Here is a 14,925-nt window from a genome sequence, read left to right as displayed (position 1 = left end):
ATACTTGGATGAGTAAGGGTGCACTGGAGACTATGGATTTAAATTGAACTAATTTATCAGCAAGGATCATGTTTATAGCTTAGAGCAGTGGTTCTCAAACTGTGGGGGAGGGGTCGGCAGGGGGGCGCGTGGGGGTCCCCCACACCCCTCCCAAAAATAAAACAAGTGCTCAGCATATGTGGGAACTCCTTCAAGACTGTTGGAAAAGCATTCCAGGTGAAGCTGGTTGAGAGAATGCCAAGAGTGTGCAAAGCTGTCATCAAGGCAAAGGGTGGCTATTTGAAGAATCTCAAATATAAAATAGATTTAGATTTGTTTAACACGTTTTTGGTTACTACATGATTCCATATGTGTTATTTCATAGTTTTGATGTCTTTACTATTATTCTACAAAGTAGAAAATAGTAAAAATAAAGAAAATCCCTTGAATGAGTAGGTGTTCTAAAACTTTTGACCGGTAGTGTATATCATTTTTTTAAAGAACTCAGTCCGGCTTTAAACTTACTTTTGAAAGTTGTAATAGTAGAATTCACAAGGTGCAATTTCGAAATTGGGTAGCGCCTCATCAGTTCCTCTTGTCATGTTAGTCATTACATACCTTAGAGAGCTATTTATAACTTGTCAGAAATGTCCAGATCAACTAGCCCCATGTCAGCTACCGTTATTATATTTAGTTTTTTTGTCCATAGATATTGTTGTCATTTTTTTGTCACTCAAATATCACATGAATACACATTAGACATGACAAAATGTGTAGAATTGCAAGAAATAAGCAACATTATTATCTCTCCACCAACAAGAGGGGTGTGAACAGTTGGTGTCATGAGCAGTGCTTGTGCCTATAGAAATAGACGTGGCGTGAGTGCGGGATGTTCCCCAATGCTGGAAGGGAGACCCTGAGTGAAAAAGTTTGGGATTCCCTGGCTTAGAGTTCACAGAGGAAACTGAAATGTTTTAGCACGTGTCACACCATGACAACTTGTCATTTGTGGGCTATGGTCTAACGAGATGTCAAGCTTAAATGAGTCCTCTAACCATGTGCAACAGTAAAATAATTCATTGCAGTAATGAACTAATGTGAGACTGGCCTTACTCTTGCAGTGAGAGACGTTGGTGGCTCCGTCAAAGTCGGTGGTGGTGTTACCAGGGCAGGTGATGCAGTAGTTCTGTCCAAACTCTGACTGGTAGGTGCCGGCTGGGCAGCGGATACAGCGGTGGTTACTGGAGTTGTAGTGGTGTCCAGGAGCACAGTGGACTATGGAGAGAAACACACACAGCCACAAACATTAAGTAACACATGCACAGACATTCTCACACACAAGCATGCACGTATGCAAACACACACACACACACACACACACACACACACACACACACACACACACACACCTCACTCTCTCTCTCTCGCTCCGTGTTACCTTTGGCCTCACAGTCCCTGAAGGCGACAGAGCCCTCGTACTTGGTCATGAGGCCTCCTCCACAGGAGAAGCAGAGGACACGACCAGGCTCCGGCTGGAAGGAGCCCAGGGGACAGGGGTTACATGGACGAAACCCATCTGATGAATACTGACCAGCCGGACACTGGCCTGGGAGAGGTGGAGAGAGGGAGAGAGGAAGAGAATTCATAAGGTATAACAAGGTTCTATGACATAAATCTCTTCAACTGCTCTATGCTGGAAATTCAACTACAATGAGATCTAGTCAGTTCCATAGGTTCAGGTTTTCCAGAGTACTGCTAGTGAAGTTATCAATTTTAAATCAAAAGGCAGCGCCCAACGTGGGGCTCGAACCCACGACCCTGAGATTAAGAGTCTCATGCTCTACCGACTGAGCTAGCCGGGCTGATATATCTATGTAATCCTGGTCTTTGCTGCTTTCTAGAGGACAAAGTGGGAAATGCCTTGAAAGACTGTGCTCGCCAATAGAACTGGAATGTTGTTTAATAACCACAAGGTGGTGCCAAACTACAGCACACATAAGACGAGCACAAGCACGCACACACACACAAACACGTACAAACACACACGCACACTCACCTCCGCACTGGGAGACGTTCTTGGCCCCAGCGATGCCCTGTCCCTCGGTGCTGGGGCAGGGTTCACAGGACAGCTGACCCATTGTGTCCTGGTATGTACCAGGGGGACACACAACACACTGATCATGGTCTCCACTATAGTATGTCCCCACACCACAACTCACTGAGACAGGGAGAGAGATAGACATACATACACACAGAGAAAGAGAGAGAGATGAGAGAGAGATGTTTAGCATATCATGGTATGGTATATCACACATACACTGCATCAAACTGAGACAGATGTCTCCCTTAAGTGTTCAATGGAGAAGATGCATAAAGATGGAAGAATTCAGATATGACGTCATTGTTTTTAGCACTACCCACAGAGTTCTTAAACTACGGCGCGCGACATGGTTCAATGTGACAGTAAATCAGCACAATCAACTTTTTCGGTTTTTCAAATTGCCGCCGTCTTGGAGCTAGAATTGGGATCATGTAGGCATATACTGATACGAAAAAAGAGTAATGGAGAGCAATGTACAATACGGCGAACTGAGCAAACAAGGTATTTGTGGCAAGTACATGGGGACCGCCATCTTTATGCACCTTCACCATTGGGTTAGGGTTAGGATCTAGTGACTGAGACTGGCATGGCATAGGATTTACATCGTTGTCATGCTCATCAAACCATTCAGTGACCACTCGTGCCCTGTGGATGGAGGCATTGTCATCCTATGGGGGCATAGCCATGGCAGCCAAAATAATGGGCAGCCTGCCTAGCATTTTTGTACATGACCCTAAGCATGATGGGATATTGATTGTTTAGGAATTGCTCAGGAACCCCACCTGTATGGAAGCACCTGCTTTCAATATACTTTGTATCCCTAATTTACTCAAGTGTTTTCTTTATTTTGGCAGTTACCTGTATATGGAACAGTAAGCTACAACAACGCCATATCCCAGGATGTCTTGCACAGGATGCTCACCACACTTGCCGTCCCGTAAGACCTGTCCGGTGCTGCATTGCTCAACGTGCAGGGCAGGTTTCTGGGCCACCTCGTACTCAGTACCAGAGAACTGGATGTAGAACTGCTGCTTGTTGATGGACTTCCTCAGGGTCCGCATGGCACTCTGTAACCTCTGCTTCATACGCTCCCTCACACACGCCACGTTACACGAGTCTGGGGAGAGGAATATACACAGTCAGTATACACACACACACACACACACACACACACACAGCAACTCAGAAAAATACACAGTCCATGTTACATGAGTCTGGGGAGAGGAATACACACAGTCAGTATACACACACACACACACACACACACACACACACACACACACACACACACACACACACACACACACACACACACACAGCAACTCAGAAAAATACACAGTCCATGTTACATGAGTCTGGGGAGAGGAATACACACAGTCAGTATACACACACACAACACACACAATAAATACACAGTCCACGTTACACAAGTCTGGGGAAAGGAATACACAAGCACACACACACTCCATATAACATCAAACTCAAATTACTCACACCCATATACAGGTTACATGAGTCTAAAATGTGGAGTATATGCAATCAACACACACACATACACACACTGACCTGAGGTTGCACAGTCACACTGACCTGAGGCTTCCTCCTCCTTCATCTCCATCTCAAACTCAGCTGTGATGTGGGAAACCTCTTTGGAAGGGGACTTGCGTCCACGGCGCCGCTTCTTAGATGAGTCACACTTCAGATTGACAAAGGTCACCTGGCAGTCATCAGAACAGGGGAGCGGACCCCCTGAGAAGAAGAGGGGGAGGATGAGGAAGAAGATAAGGAGAGGAAGTTGATAGGATGCTGTTGTGCATTGTTTAGTATTGATTGTTTCGGATTTATGGCAGGTGTAAGGGTACAGCTCAGGACACATCTAACTGTCGGTTACATTACTGCTACAGTATCTTGCATCATGTATACCTTCTTAGTCTTAGTTCAGTCTGTATTACTTGATGTTGTACACTCTAAGTTAGGAGTAGCATGTGTTATACAGTACAGTTTGTACAGTCAGTTAGGAGTAGCAGGATTTACCTTGCAGGCTCGGCTTGGACGTCTCTCTGTGTTTTTCCTTGTTCCTGGGTCTCAGGTGACACTTGGCATCTTTGATCTTGAAGCGGGCCTTCTGCTTGATGGGTGGGGGTAACGTATCTTCATTTACATAAAGGAGAAAGACAGAAACATACACTAATGAATAACCTTTTGACATCCTATGAATAACATCATAATTACGGACAGGAGTTTTATCCTGATCACCTGACCTGACCAACTCCTGGCCCTGAAGATAGTCTACTGCCCATGGCATATGATCACACACTTTAGAGGGCATCTCCAGGCCACCTTTATTGGTGTTCCCTGGTTGAGGTGAAGTTTAGGTCAGAGAGGAACTAACACAGCCAAATGCTTTATCACGCTCTGTCTGTCTCTCCGGCAATATGGCAAAACCAAAACCCACATCGTCACGGTGATTAGGAGTCCAAAAGGGAGGAAGGTAGACGGAAGGTAGACGGAATGTGTGTGTTTGTGTCTGTTTGTTCGGTCATGTGTTGGGTGGTTGGGATGGCTGTCCTTTTAACGAGGTGCTGGAGACACGCAAGGGTCAGAGAGTGTGTGTGGTTATGGGTACGGTGAGTGAAGAGGGACATTGAGAGCGGAGCCAGGTAAACACACAGCACAGTGAGAGGCCATAGAGGGGCTGTGTGTGTGGTTCTGTCCATGAACCATTAACAGCATGCTCACCAGGACACCACTGGCTCCAGTTTGCTGCTGTAGAGCAGAGGCGCTGAATGGACTGAGCTGTCTGTGGTTTGGGACACAATGTAAATCTGTCTTCATCCTCATTGTAACAATCATCATCATCACCACCATCATCATAACAGTCATCTGCCACTTCCGTTATCAGAGCGTGAAATTATAGACCGTGATGAGACCGTAGATGAACCGTAAGCGAATCATATGTCCGGGGGAGCTTTGAGATTCTTAGGGAACGGTCCACGATTGGCGCTCTGAGGTGAGCTGTATTTCATATCACTTAACACTCACACCCCCAGCCAGATAGATGGGGTCTCTCTCTCTCTCTCTCTCTCTCTCTCTCTCTCTCACACACTCTCTCTCTCTCTCACACTCTCTCACACACTCTCTCTCTCTCTCTCTCTCACACTCTCTCTCTCTCTCTCTTTATCTCTCTCTCTCTCTCTCTCTCTCTGTCTCTCTCTCTGCATTCCTCTGGCTGTGCGAGGGCCCTCTCCCTGTCCAAAATCTACAGAGTGCTGAAGGAAATATAGGAGTGACGCTATGGCAAGCACCAAAGGCAGGGGAGTGAATATTCCGATGGAGGGAATGAAGAAATGGAGGAATTTAAACCCACCGACATGGGGAGAAATGAAAAGATGACAACTACATCGACGTCAAAAGGTCATGACTGAGCTGCGAGACCCTGATCTCACTGTAAGTGTGTGTTTTATTTGAAGTGGTATGGTTAAATATCTTTATATTGAACAAAGCATGACATCTCTGACTACAGGTCCCATAATGCATTGCATACCTGCACAGGTGAGCAGGGCGGTGGTGGCGTTCCTCTTCTGTGGTGCCTTCCCAGGTTGCACCGGCACACCACAGCTTAGCGTGTAGCTGTTCTCAGAGTCTGGTGGGACACAAACACAAATACATGTCAGTTACAACCCTGTCCACCCAAGGTCAATCCATTTACACCAGCTCTGCGTGCAGTATCCCTGTCTTCTGCCACTGGTTGACTTGTTTATGGCTATTAAACCCACAGCCCTGAGGGACAGGGTGACATGGGACATGAGGAAATATGGGATTGCTGTCAAAGTGATAGAGGGGCCCGTCTGAGGAGCAGTGTGACCCAATCTCCCTGCTCCGCTAACCGTCTGGGGGAGGGGTGTGTGTGTGTGTGTGTGTGTGTGTGTGCTAGCCATCTGATGGCAGTGTGTGTTTCTCTTGGCTAGTTGAGGAGTAAAATACTTTTATTCGTTTTCTATGGCCTCACTTTCCCTAATATTTAAGAGCTACAGGAGACTGCCATATGAAGTCTGCCATAAAATAAAACACACTCACGCACACCTCAGTCACACCCACACACAAGCATACACACACATTTCCTGAGGGATGGAGAGAAATTATGTACCGAATGACAGATCTATGCTCATTCATGAATGTTCACGCACATACGTACACACGCACACATACACATACACACACACACACACACAAACACACACACACACAAACACACATGCATATTTAGTCAGAAATGAGGGATGAAGACTTCAGAGCTCATAAAGCGGGAGATGACTGAAGAAGAAACAGGACTTTGCGTGCAACCACAAGAATTTAAAAGCTTTCCTTCTCCCCCAAATGAAGACATTCTCCAGAAAGATAGAAAAGCACTATTATTCCACTTTGTGTTTGAGAGCTATCCATCAGTCTCACACTACAGCAGCCAAGCCAAACGGAGCAGGGGTCTACTCAAATCAGTCCTAACGGAAATATGGCAGGCCCGATTAAAGAATGTAATTGTTTTACAGATGTTCTGTCTGTGTTAAGCACATTCGCAGAAGGACCAGGGTGCCTGCATTGACAGCCAATAGCTTTATAGCCCTTTATAGCCTCAGGGGCAACACCAGACGAAATCACTGACTGAGTGAAATACTGAGACATTTAGCTGAAATGCACCCTGATGGCCGGTGACTGAGATAGGTAGGTAGATAGATTAGGCCTTAATCTGAGTCCTTCATTCAACTGGGAAACTTTCAGTGGAGCTCTGCTTGAATGGAGAGCAGCGTGAGGACTGGCATTGACCTCTAGAGGGCAGCAGAGAGTATGGAGTGGCTGGAGATCAGTTAACCATGGCTACACAGGCATTGGTCATGGATAAAAGTCAGCTGAAGACTAGCGCATCGGACTAAACCTCACCAGACCAGTCCAGGTCAGAGAAGGTAGAGGATTAATGTACTTTAGGAAGTGTAGAATGCATATTGGGGAGAGTCAAGGCTAAAGGCTAGGATTCTTCTGGGAAGAAAGAGAGAAGGTTTGGTCTTTGGTATGAGGAAAACAGTTCCTCTTTGCTGCCAGGTGTGTGTGTGTTGGGGTGTGTAGGATTGAGCCACGTACCTGCGAGGAAGAGTGCGTTGGAAGGGCAGGAAAGCGAGCACACCTCCACCCCGCCTCTCTTGTCACAGCTGAGCTGGGCGCGTGGCGCTGGCTTCCCATTGGGCAAACACTTCACCGCCTCTGAGGAACATAGAGGGTCACATCACCATGACAACCACGACCCATCACAGCACAAAAATGATGACACACACGCACACGCACACACACACTCCTATGTCTATAGAAAACACACACAGAGTAGATGTTTAGGTCCTTACTGATGCAGTCCTTCCTGTTCCAGTGGAGCTTCTGACCAGGTGGACACAGACACTCATAGCCTCCCTGTGTGTTCACACAGCTGTGCTCACAGCTCCCGTTGTTAATGCTGCACTCATCTATGTCTGAGACACAACCACATAGAATACAGTCAGAGGGTGTGTGTGTGTGTGTGTGTGTGTGTGTGTGTGTGTGTGTGTGTGTGTGTGTGTGTGTGTGTGTGTGTGCATGTATGTGGTTGAGTATCATCACAGTTCAGAGTGACATCATCAGACAGAGCCTGTGCTATGAGTGAGTGTGTGATGTCATCAGTGTGAGACAGACAGCCCATGTCTTCTCCGTGCTCTATATCTGACTGACTAGTATGTGTTGACTGCTAATGGAACGCCCTTTAGACAGTGGCCTGTTTAGTCTACCACTGAAGAACATGGCTGTCAGCCAGACAGGGCCAAGTGAAGTGGGATCACAGCACACACACACACACACCTGTCAAACCTACCGCCTCCGCATGACATGTGTGTGACAGGTACAACACACACACACACAAATGCCCACAGAGGCAGGGACGCAGGTACAGAGAATTATTCAGGGGAACTGAGGTGTGAATGTGTTTTCAGCACCAGCCGTCTGCACGTGCTCAGTTACCCCTCACCAATACTCACAATAAAAAAACTGTCTCTTGTTCTATTTCTCTCTCTCTCCCCTTCACTCCATTTCTTTCTCACTCACTCTTTCTCCTTGTCAGTCTCTCAGGGCTTCTCACTTTGTGTCAGTCAATTTCTTTCTATCTGTGCCTCTCCCTAGCTACCTGTCTGTCTAACTCTTTCCCATGTCTTTCTAAGTGTGTATGTGTGTGTGTCTGCCTGCACATGTGTGTGTGCATGTTTGTGTGTGTGAGTGTGTGTCCAGTATGTGTGTATGTTTGTGTGTATATGTGCGTGTGTTCGTGCAATCCCATGCATGTCTGTGTCATACTCACCTCCGCAGTGTGTGAGGCCGTACAGAGTATATCCCTCCTGACAGACACACTCGAAGCTGCCAGGGTAGTTGACGCAGGTGTGGTCACAGGTCCTCTCAAAGGAACACTCGTCAATATCTGAGATAGAGGAGAAACACAGAACATATGCAATACTACTGTTTACACATGGGGTCTGTCCAAAATGGCACCATATTCCCAATATAGTGCACTACTTTTGACTAGAGCACCATGGCACCCTATTCCCTATATAGTGCACTACATTGGACCAGGACTCCTAGTGAATAGGGTGCCATTTGAGATGCTGCCATGAACTGGACCATAGTGAGTCACTCTGACCATGCCTTCACCAAGGACTGACGACAGTATAGCCAGTATCTATATGAAACATGCTAAGATTAGGACAGAGTTAACATCCATATTCTCAGTACAGTATACTGGATATTGAATGTATTGAGTTTCACTATGGGGAGTTCTTTGAACTGTCTTTTGTTTAGATTGCTAGAAGCTGTGAAGAGGAATTTCCACTAAAAGGACAATACATCTGAACTGTGAACTGTCAGTGGTGAGACAGTGTGTGTGTGTGGAGTGGGGGCTGGTGGACTGGACACTGCAGGAGCATTTCAAAATCTTCTGTCTGGAATAACAGTGTACATTCAGCCCTGTTATGTGGGTGGGAGTCTAAACAGTGACAGGCTTACAGGGTGTGTGTCAGTAAGGACGTCAGGTTGGATGCTCAAGATTCACACACATAAACACACACACACTGATCTGTGCACTCCCACACAACAAATAGACATGCCTATAATCATGGTAAAGGTTAGTTTAGACTAGTGCAGGACTACAATTACGCCACAAAGAGCTGAGATGCAATACACAGACCCTGACAATTAAGTAATCTTCCTTGGTTGTAGCAGAGAGCATGTTTGCCTCCTTCCTCTTGAGAAACCAACAAGCTGATATATGAGTCATTCTTAGATATTACTCTCCTCGGCTCTTCTCCACACAAACACCCATTATTCAGCCACAGCTAACAAGACAAGTCCATTAATCAGACTGGAGTTCAGAGTGGAAAACAAACCAGAGCTCTGCTCACTAAACAACCCCAAGAGGTCTTCTCAGTGGGGACTTCCAGATCCAATTCAGTCCTTCAGTCCAGGCCTGGGATAGATCAGACCAACTCACTGTGGTCAGGAGCAGGGCCTGTATGTACAGTATCAAGCATCTCAGAGTAGGAGTGCTGATCTAGGATCAGGTCCCCCCTATCAGTTTAATCATTTTCATTGTGACTTAAAAGGCCAAACTGATCCAAGATCAGCACTCCTACTCTGAGACACTTTGCAAATGCAGGCCCTGGTTTTGGTTTATAATTGTTTTATTTTATTTGAGTGAGAAAGATGTCATGACATATTTGGGTGGCTGACAGTAGCAACAGCATTACTTCAGTCCAGCGTCTCCAACTCACCTGGACTATTTCAATACAATGTCATCTGGGCTGTGGAGATTTACAGGGGCTAAAAATACAGTGTGTTATGATTAAGTTTGTCATGAGGAGGAAGTTGTTGAGGCCTGGCTTCTGTTGGCTGCTGGGCTGCTTTGCTACAGTCCTCCGGGCAACTGTCTATATGATGGGCTTGGGTTAGATTAGCATACCTGATGAATTAAACTAGCATCAGACCACAACCACAGCCACCATGCAGCACTGGAATGACTTGAGAGAGGTGCTGCTGTATAATCTCATTTCACAGAGAGGTGCCTGTTGTTGGCTTGGCTGATGTGCAGGTGTCTGTCTGTTTGTGGGGTAGGGTGTAACACACCCAAGGTTAGTGTCCCTGTTTATTAAAACCCCAACCAATGTAGCCTGTCTATTCCCTCTGAATAACCATACTGTGTCTGTAAAGCTACAGCTCTACTCCCTCTGTCCTATTGACCTCTACTGTATTGGTTTAATACAGCTACCTGTTGGTGTCACGCCCAGGCTCTGTGGACTCTTAAATGTTGAGCCAGGGTGTGGATTTTCCTTGTTTAGTTTTCTATGTTTTTGTTCTAGATCGTGTTGATCTATGTTGGCCAGGGTGGTTCCCAATCAGAGACAGCTGTAGCTCGTTGTCTCTGATTGGGGACCATACTTAGGCAGCCTGTTGGCACCAGTTAGTTTGTGGGATCTTGTTCCGTAAAGGTTTGTGTTGTTGTAACCTCAGGACTTCACGTGTCGTTCGTTTTGTTGTTTTGTTCGTGTGTTGTGTATCAATAAAATGTACGCTTATCACGCTGCGCCTTGGTTCCACGAGTCATCAGTCAACGTTCGTGACAGTTGGGAGTCTTTATGTTCCTGATGATTATTGCACACCCCATTCTCCATCACCCCTGTCCTTGTACAGGCATAGGGGCTGCCTAAAAACTCTCTCTTTCTCTTCCCCTCCCTTTCTCTCTCAGAGGAACCTGGCATAGCTGTAGCTAGCTCTTCTCAGACACGTATTACCAGGAGCTATTTTCCCTGGAAGAGCTTACCAGCATGGAAAGAATTAAATAAATAAATAAATAAAAGTTAAAAATAAAAATCTGAATAAAAATACCACTTGTTAGCAGATGGAACAACCTGCGTTGTTGGACACGGAAGCTTAGTTTACAGTCAGGTAAGCTGATGGGTGGAAGGAGCGTGTCAGTGTGTGTGTGTCTGTGTGTGTATGTGTGTGTTCCTCCCATCAGCACACACCCAGGCTGAGTGTGTTATTGGCGTGTATGGAGTTGTGTAAACTGTTTGTCGGCAGATTTTTTAGTGTTTAATATGACAGTGTTGATGTTTAATATGACACACACACACACACACTGGGATAGAGTTGTTTGGTGTTTTTGGTTCGGGTACAAAAACACTGCAGGGTGTTGTTGTTAATAAAATCATTTGTGATGTTTGCCTCTCCTGTCTCTCTTGCTGTGACTTGTATAGAGGAATCTGCATTCGTCCTCCAAACATAACCAGGGATTAGATATGAAGAGAGAAGCAGAATGTCTTAATACAGCTGACAGTAAATTACACCCACTTGAGGATGTCAAGTCAACTGTAATAACAAGTCATTCAAGGTGAATGATTTGTAGGCCAACCCCTGTTCTGATTCTATGTACGATCCTGCTCTGATCATAAAGCACGTGAGTGAGTTACTATCTAGAAACTACTAGGCCAACTGTATATTCTAGTACATCCATTTCTATGGTCCCTATTCCATGACACTATCCTTTCATGATCTGATCATGGAGTGATGGCACTGTTTCCAAAGGTAACTGTCTTAAAGCGTTGTTACGGCATCAGACATGATTGTATGACAGCTGTCAGTCAGGTAGGCTTCTCACCCTGGCAGGTGCGTTCGTCAGTGAGGAGCTTGTGGCCCTTCTGGCAGCTGCACTCGAAGGAGCCCACCGTGTTTCTGCAGAAATGGTCACAGCCGCCGTTATTGAACGCCTCCTGGCATTCATCTATGTCTGTATGGAGATAAGGAGAGAGCGGGAGGGGGGAGAGGAAGAGAGAGAGAGCATTAGGTCACAGATACACTAAGGCAATACTGGTCGAAGAGAACAGTGTTTTTACGCATGCACACACACACACAGTATATAACTCTGCGTGCTAAAGTCTTACCCCTTTAGCACTCTCTCCCACACAGCCACTGCCATGCTGGGATGGAGATCTCCAAATTGGCAGACAACAGACCAATAAAAGGCCTCACTAATGCCTTGGAAATCTATTCTAAGCCTCTGTGAGAGTCTTTATGGACGGGGGGAGGCAGTCGGGGTGAGAGTAAGGGTGAGACAGGGGGAGTCAGAGAGAAGTGGGGTTTTCCGAATGCTCTTATTTGTGCTAACAGGAAGAAGCCAGGAGTTGGCAGGCCTGAAAGACAACATGAACACTGGCTGTGCTGCGTTGTGGTGGTAAAGTAGGTTTCCATCCACACAACAAGTCGTAACCACAGTGTCAGGGTGCCAGTGTGGGGCAGCCGCCCTCAGTCACACACATATTGTCACAACACTGGGAAAACATTTGCCCAGAGCAAACAAACCTATGGGAGTCCCATCGCTGTTCCCTACAGGCCTCACCTGCCTCTTCCATTCTCTTATTCATTCACTCTTTCTTTGAATTCTTTCAGATCTCTGATACAATGAATGAAGTCTCATTCACCAGTGGTTTCTTTTCTGCTGCTAGACCATTTCTTTATGCAGTTTCATTATTCTGTCTTTCTATTCAGTTATTTCTCGCTCTTTCTCTTCCTCTTGGCATGTGTGTGTCTGTGCGCACGTTGTGTGTGTGTGTGTGTGCATGGCTGTGTGTGTGTGTATACGTGTGTGAGCATGTGTGTGCACGCTTGCGTTTGTGTGCATTTGTGTGTGTGATGGTATCAACTGTAATGGTAGTTTCACGGTGCTCAGCATTAGACAGCATGGTACAGGCTCAGGGGGCTTGTTGAGAGATCCTCCACTAGACTATACTGTCTGATCCTATGACATGCTCTTTACCTGGAACTAATGGAACAGCCTGTTGCTACTGCTCTACACAACACTGTCTAGCCCACCATGCAAGGACTTAGAGAAGAGGAGAGAGAGAGAGAGAGAGAGAGAGAGAGAGAGAGAGAGAGAGAGAGAGAGAGAGAGAGAGAGAGAGAGAGAGAGAGTGGGAGAGAGAGAGAGACATAGAGAGAGAGAGAGAGACATGGAGAGAGAGAGAGAGAGAGAGAGAGAGACAGAGAGAGAGACAGAGAGAGAGAGCAGAGAGAGAGAGAGACAGAGAGGGAGAGAGAGAGACAGAGAGAGAGAGAGAGAGACAGAGAGAGAGAGAGAGAGAGAGAGACAGAGAGAGAGAGAGCAGAGAGACAGAGAGACAGAGAGAGATAGAGAGACATAGAGAGAGAGAGAGAGAGAGACAGAGAGGGAGATAGACATAGAGAGAGGGAGAGAGAGAGAGAGAGAGAGAGAGAGAGAGAGAGAGAGAGAGAGAGAGAGAGTCAGAGAGAGAGAGACAGACAGAGAGAGAGATAGACAGAGAGAGCGAGAGAGAGAGAGAGAGAGAGAGAGAGAGAGAGAGAGAGAGAGAGAGAGACAGAGAGAGAGAGAGAGAGAGAGAGAGATAGAGAGAGACAGAGAGCGAGAGAGAGAGAGACAGAGAGGGAGATAGACAGAGAGAGAGAGAGGGATACAGAGAGAGAGAGACAGAGAGAGAGAGAGAGAGAGAGAGAGAAGGGGGAGGGGTGTTGAATGAATACATAATTGAAAATCACCCCCCTCCCTTCCTTTCTCACCCCCAAAGGCTTACACCATCCATGGGTTTGACGGAGTTTCTCATAACTTCCATCTACCCCTCCTCCCTCCTCCCCCCTCCCCCCTCCTCCTGCCCATGTGACTAGGTCTTCCTGAATCCCTGTGGAATAAAGCCCCAGGTGTGAGAGACGATCCAGAGACGTAGATCAGGAATAATAAGCGAGCCGGATCCCCTGGGGCTGTGCATGCCGTGCCAACCCTCAAGCCTGGTGAGATCTGATTTCACACTATATCCCCCCTAACTCCATCCCTTCCCTCTCCTCTCCCCTTCCCCTTTCTAACTATGTGCCCTCAGCCGAACCCTGGAGAGGGTCATTGGGTATATTTCCCTCCTGAGAGGAGTGGCAATGCCACTCTAAACAAGGGAGGAAAGGAGGAGAGGAAAGAGGAGGAGGAAGAGATGGGAAAGAAAGTGGAGGAGGAAGAAAGTAGATTTAGTGGAGGAGGAGAAAAGTAGGGGAAGAAAGAGGAGGAAAGTGGAAGAGTGGCGGGAGGAGGAAGAGGACAATAGTTTGGCAGATTACACGGGCTAAGCCCTTTTTGATTGGTGCTCTAAGTGATGAAAACTGCTGGGGATTAACACCTAAGCCTTTGAGTTGGAGAGTCAGTCAAGCAAGACACCACAGGGAAGACTCAACTAAGCGAGGAACGGAGGGGAGGAGGGGAAGAGGAGGACAGGGGGGAGAAGGGAAGGAGGAGGAGGAGAGAGTGGGTAGGAGAGAAAGGAAAATAAGAGGGGAGAGAAAGGAGAGAAGGAGAGGAGGGAGAGGAAGAGAGGTGAGGGGAAGAAAAAGAGAGGGTAGATGGAAAGCAGTGGAGAAAAAACAGGAGGAGGGAGGTAGGTGGGGAAGGAGAGAAGAGAGAAGGAGGAAAGACCAAGAGAAGGAGGACGGTCAGATATTGCATGTCTCCATTGTTACCTTTGATAGTCAGTCCACCGTGCAACGAGCCTAGTCAGATAAAGTCAGGCAAATATATACAGTTGAGTTATATAAATGAACATCAGAATAAAATAGTCCTCAGACGTCATGGCCTGTGTTTTCCTATAAGAATGTATCCTGATATTAGGGAACCTCTCCATCAAGGCTGAAGTGCAGTGCAACCTCACTGTACAGTGGAATTCCATACAGTGGTTTGAGGGCATTCCTACTTGCATACATACTACAACTACAGTCAGAGG

The 14,925-nt window shown here is 46.6% G+C and overlaps 1 protein-coding gene and 1 non-coding gene across 8 annotated transcripts in view; both read right to left on the bottom strand.

Annotated features, from left to right (window-relative positions):
• The window catches only part of LOC121543736 (signal peptide, CUB and EGF-like domain-containing protein 1), a 118,695-nt gene that overhangs the window by 2,975 nt on the left and 100,795 nt on the right, over positions 1–14,925 (bottom strand). For 4 of the 7 annotated variants that reach the window (XM_045208495.1, XM_045208499.1, XM_045208497.1 and 1 more), the window contains 11 exons: positions 11,793–11,921; positions 8,448–8,564; positions 7,471–7,593; positions 7,214–7,333; positions 5,625–5,723; positions 4,115–4,231; positions 3,647–3,829; positions 3,003–3,197; positions 2,036–2,197; positions 1,418–1,585; positions 1,093–1,254 (listed from right to left, as the gene is read on the bottom strand). In XM_045208495.1, the coding sequence (XP_045064430.1) occupies positions 1,093–1,254; positions 1,418–1,585; positions 2,036–2,197; positions 3,003–3,197; positions 3,647–3,829; positions 4,115–4,231; positions 5,625–5,723; positions 7,214–7,333; positions 7,471–7,593; positions 8,448–8,564; positions 11,793–11,921 (1,575 nt within the window). The remainder of the gene's footprint in view (positions 1–1,092; positions 1,255–1,417; positions 1,586–2,035; positions 2,198–3,002; positions 3,198–3,646; positions 3,830–4,114; positions 4,232–5,624; positions 5,724–7,213; positions 7,334–7,470; positions 7,594–8,447; positions 8,565–11,792; positions 11,922–14,925) is intronic. The other 3 variants (XM_045208496.1, XM_045208498.1, XM_045208501.1) reach the window with 1 other exon arrangement.
• trnak-cuu lies at positions 1,769–1,841 on the bottom strand. The gene has a single exon. It is a non-coding gene; the product is annotated as a tRNA-Lys (tRNA).

This window comes from Coregonus clupeaformis, chromosome 28 (genome assembly GCF_020615455.1).
Source record: "Coregonus clupeaformis isolate EN_2021a chromosome 28, ASM2061545v1, whole genome shotgun sequence".
NCBI classification, from domain to species: domain Eukaryota; kingdom Metazoa; phylum Chordata; class Actinopteri; order Salmoniformes; family Salmonidae; genus Coregonus; species Coregonus clupeaformis.
Note: the sequence above shows the minus strand (reverse complement) of the source record. Positions and strands in the feature narration are given on the sequence as shown.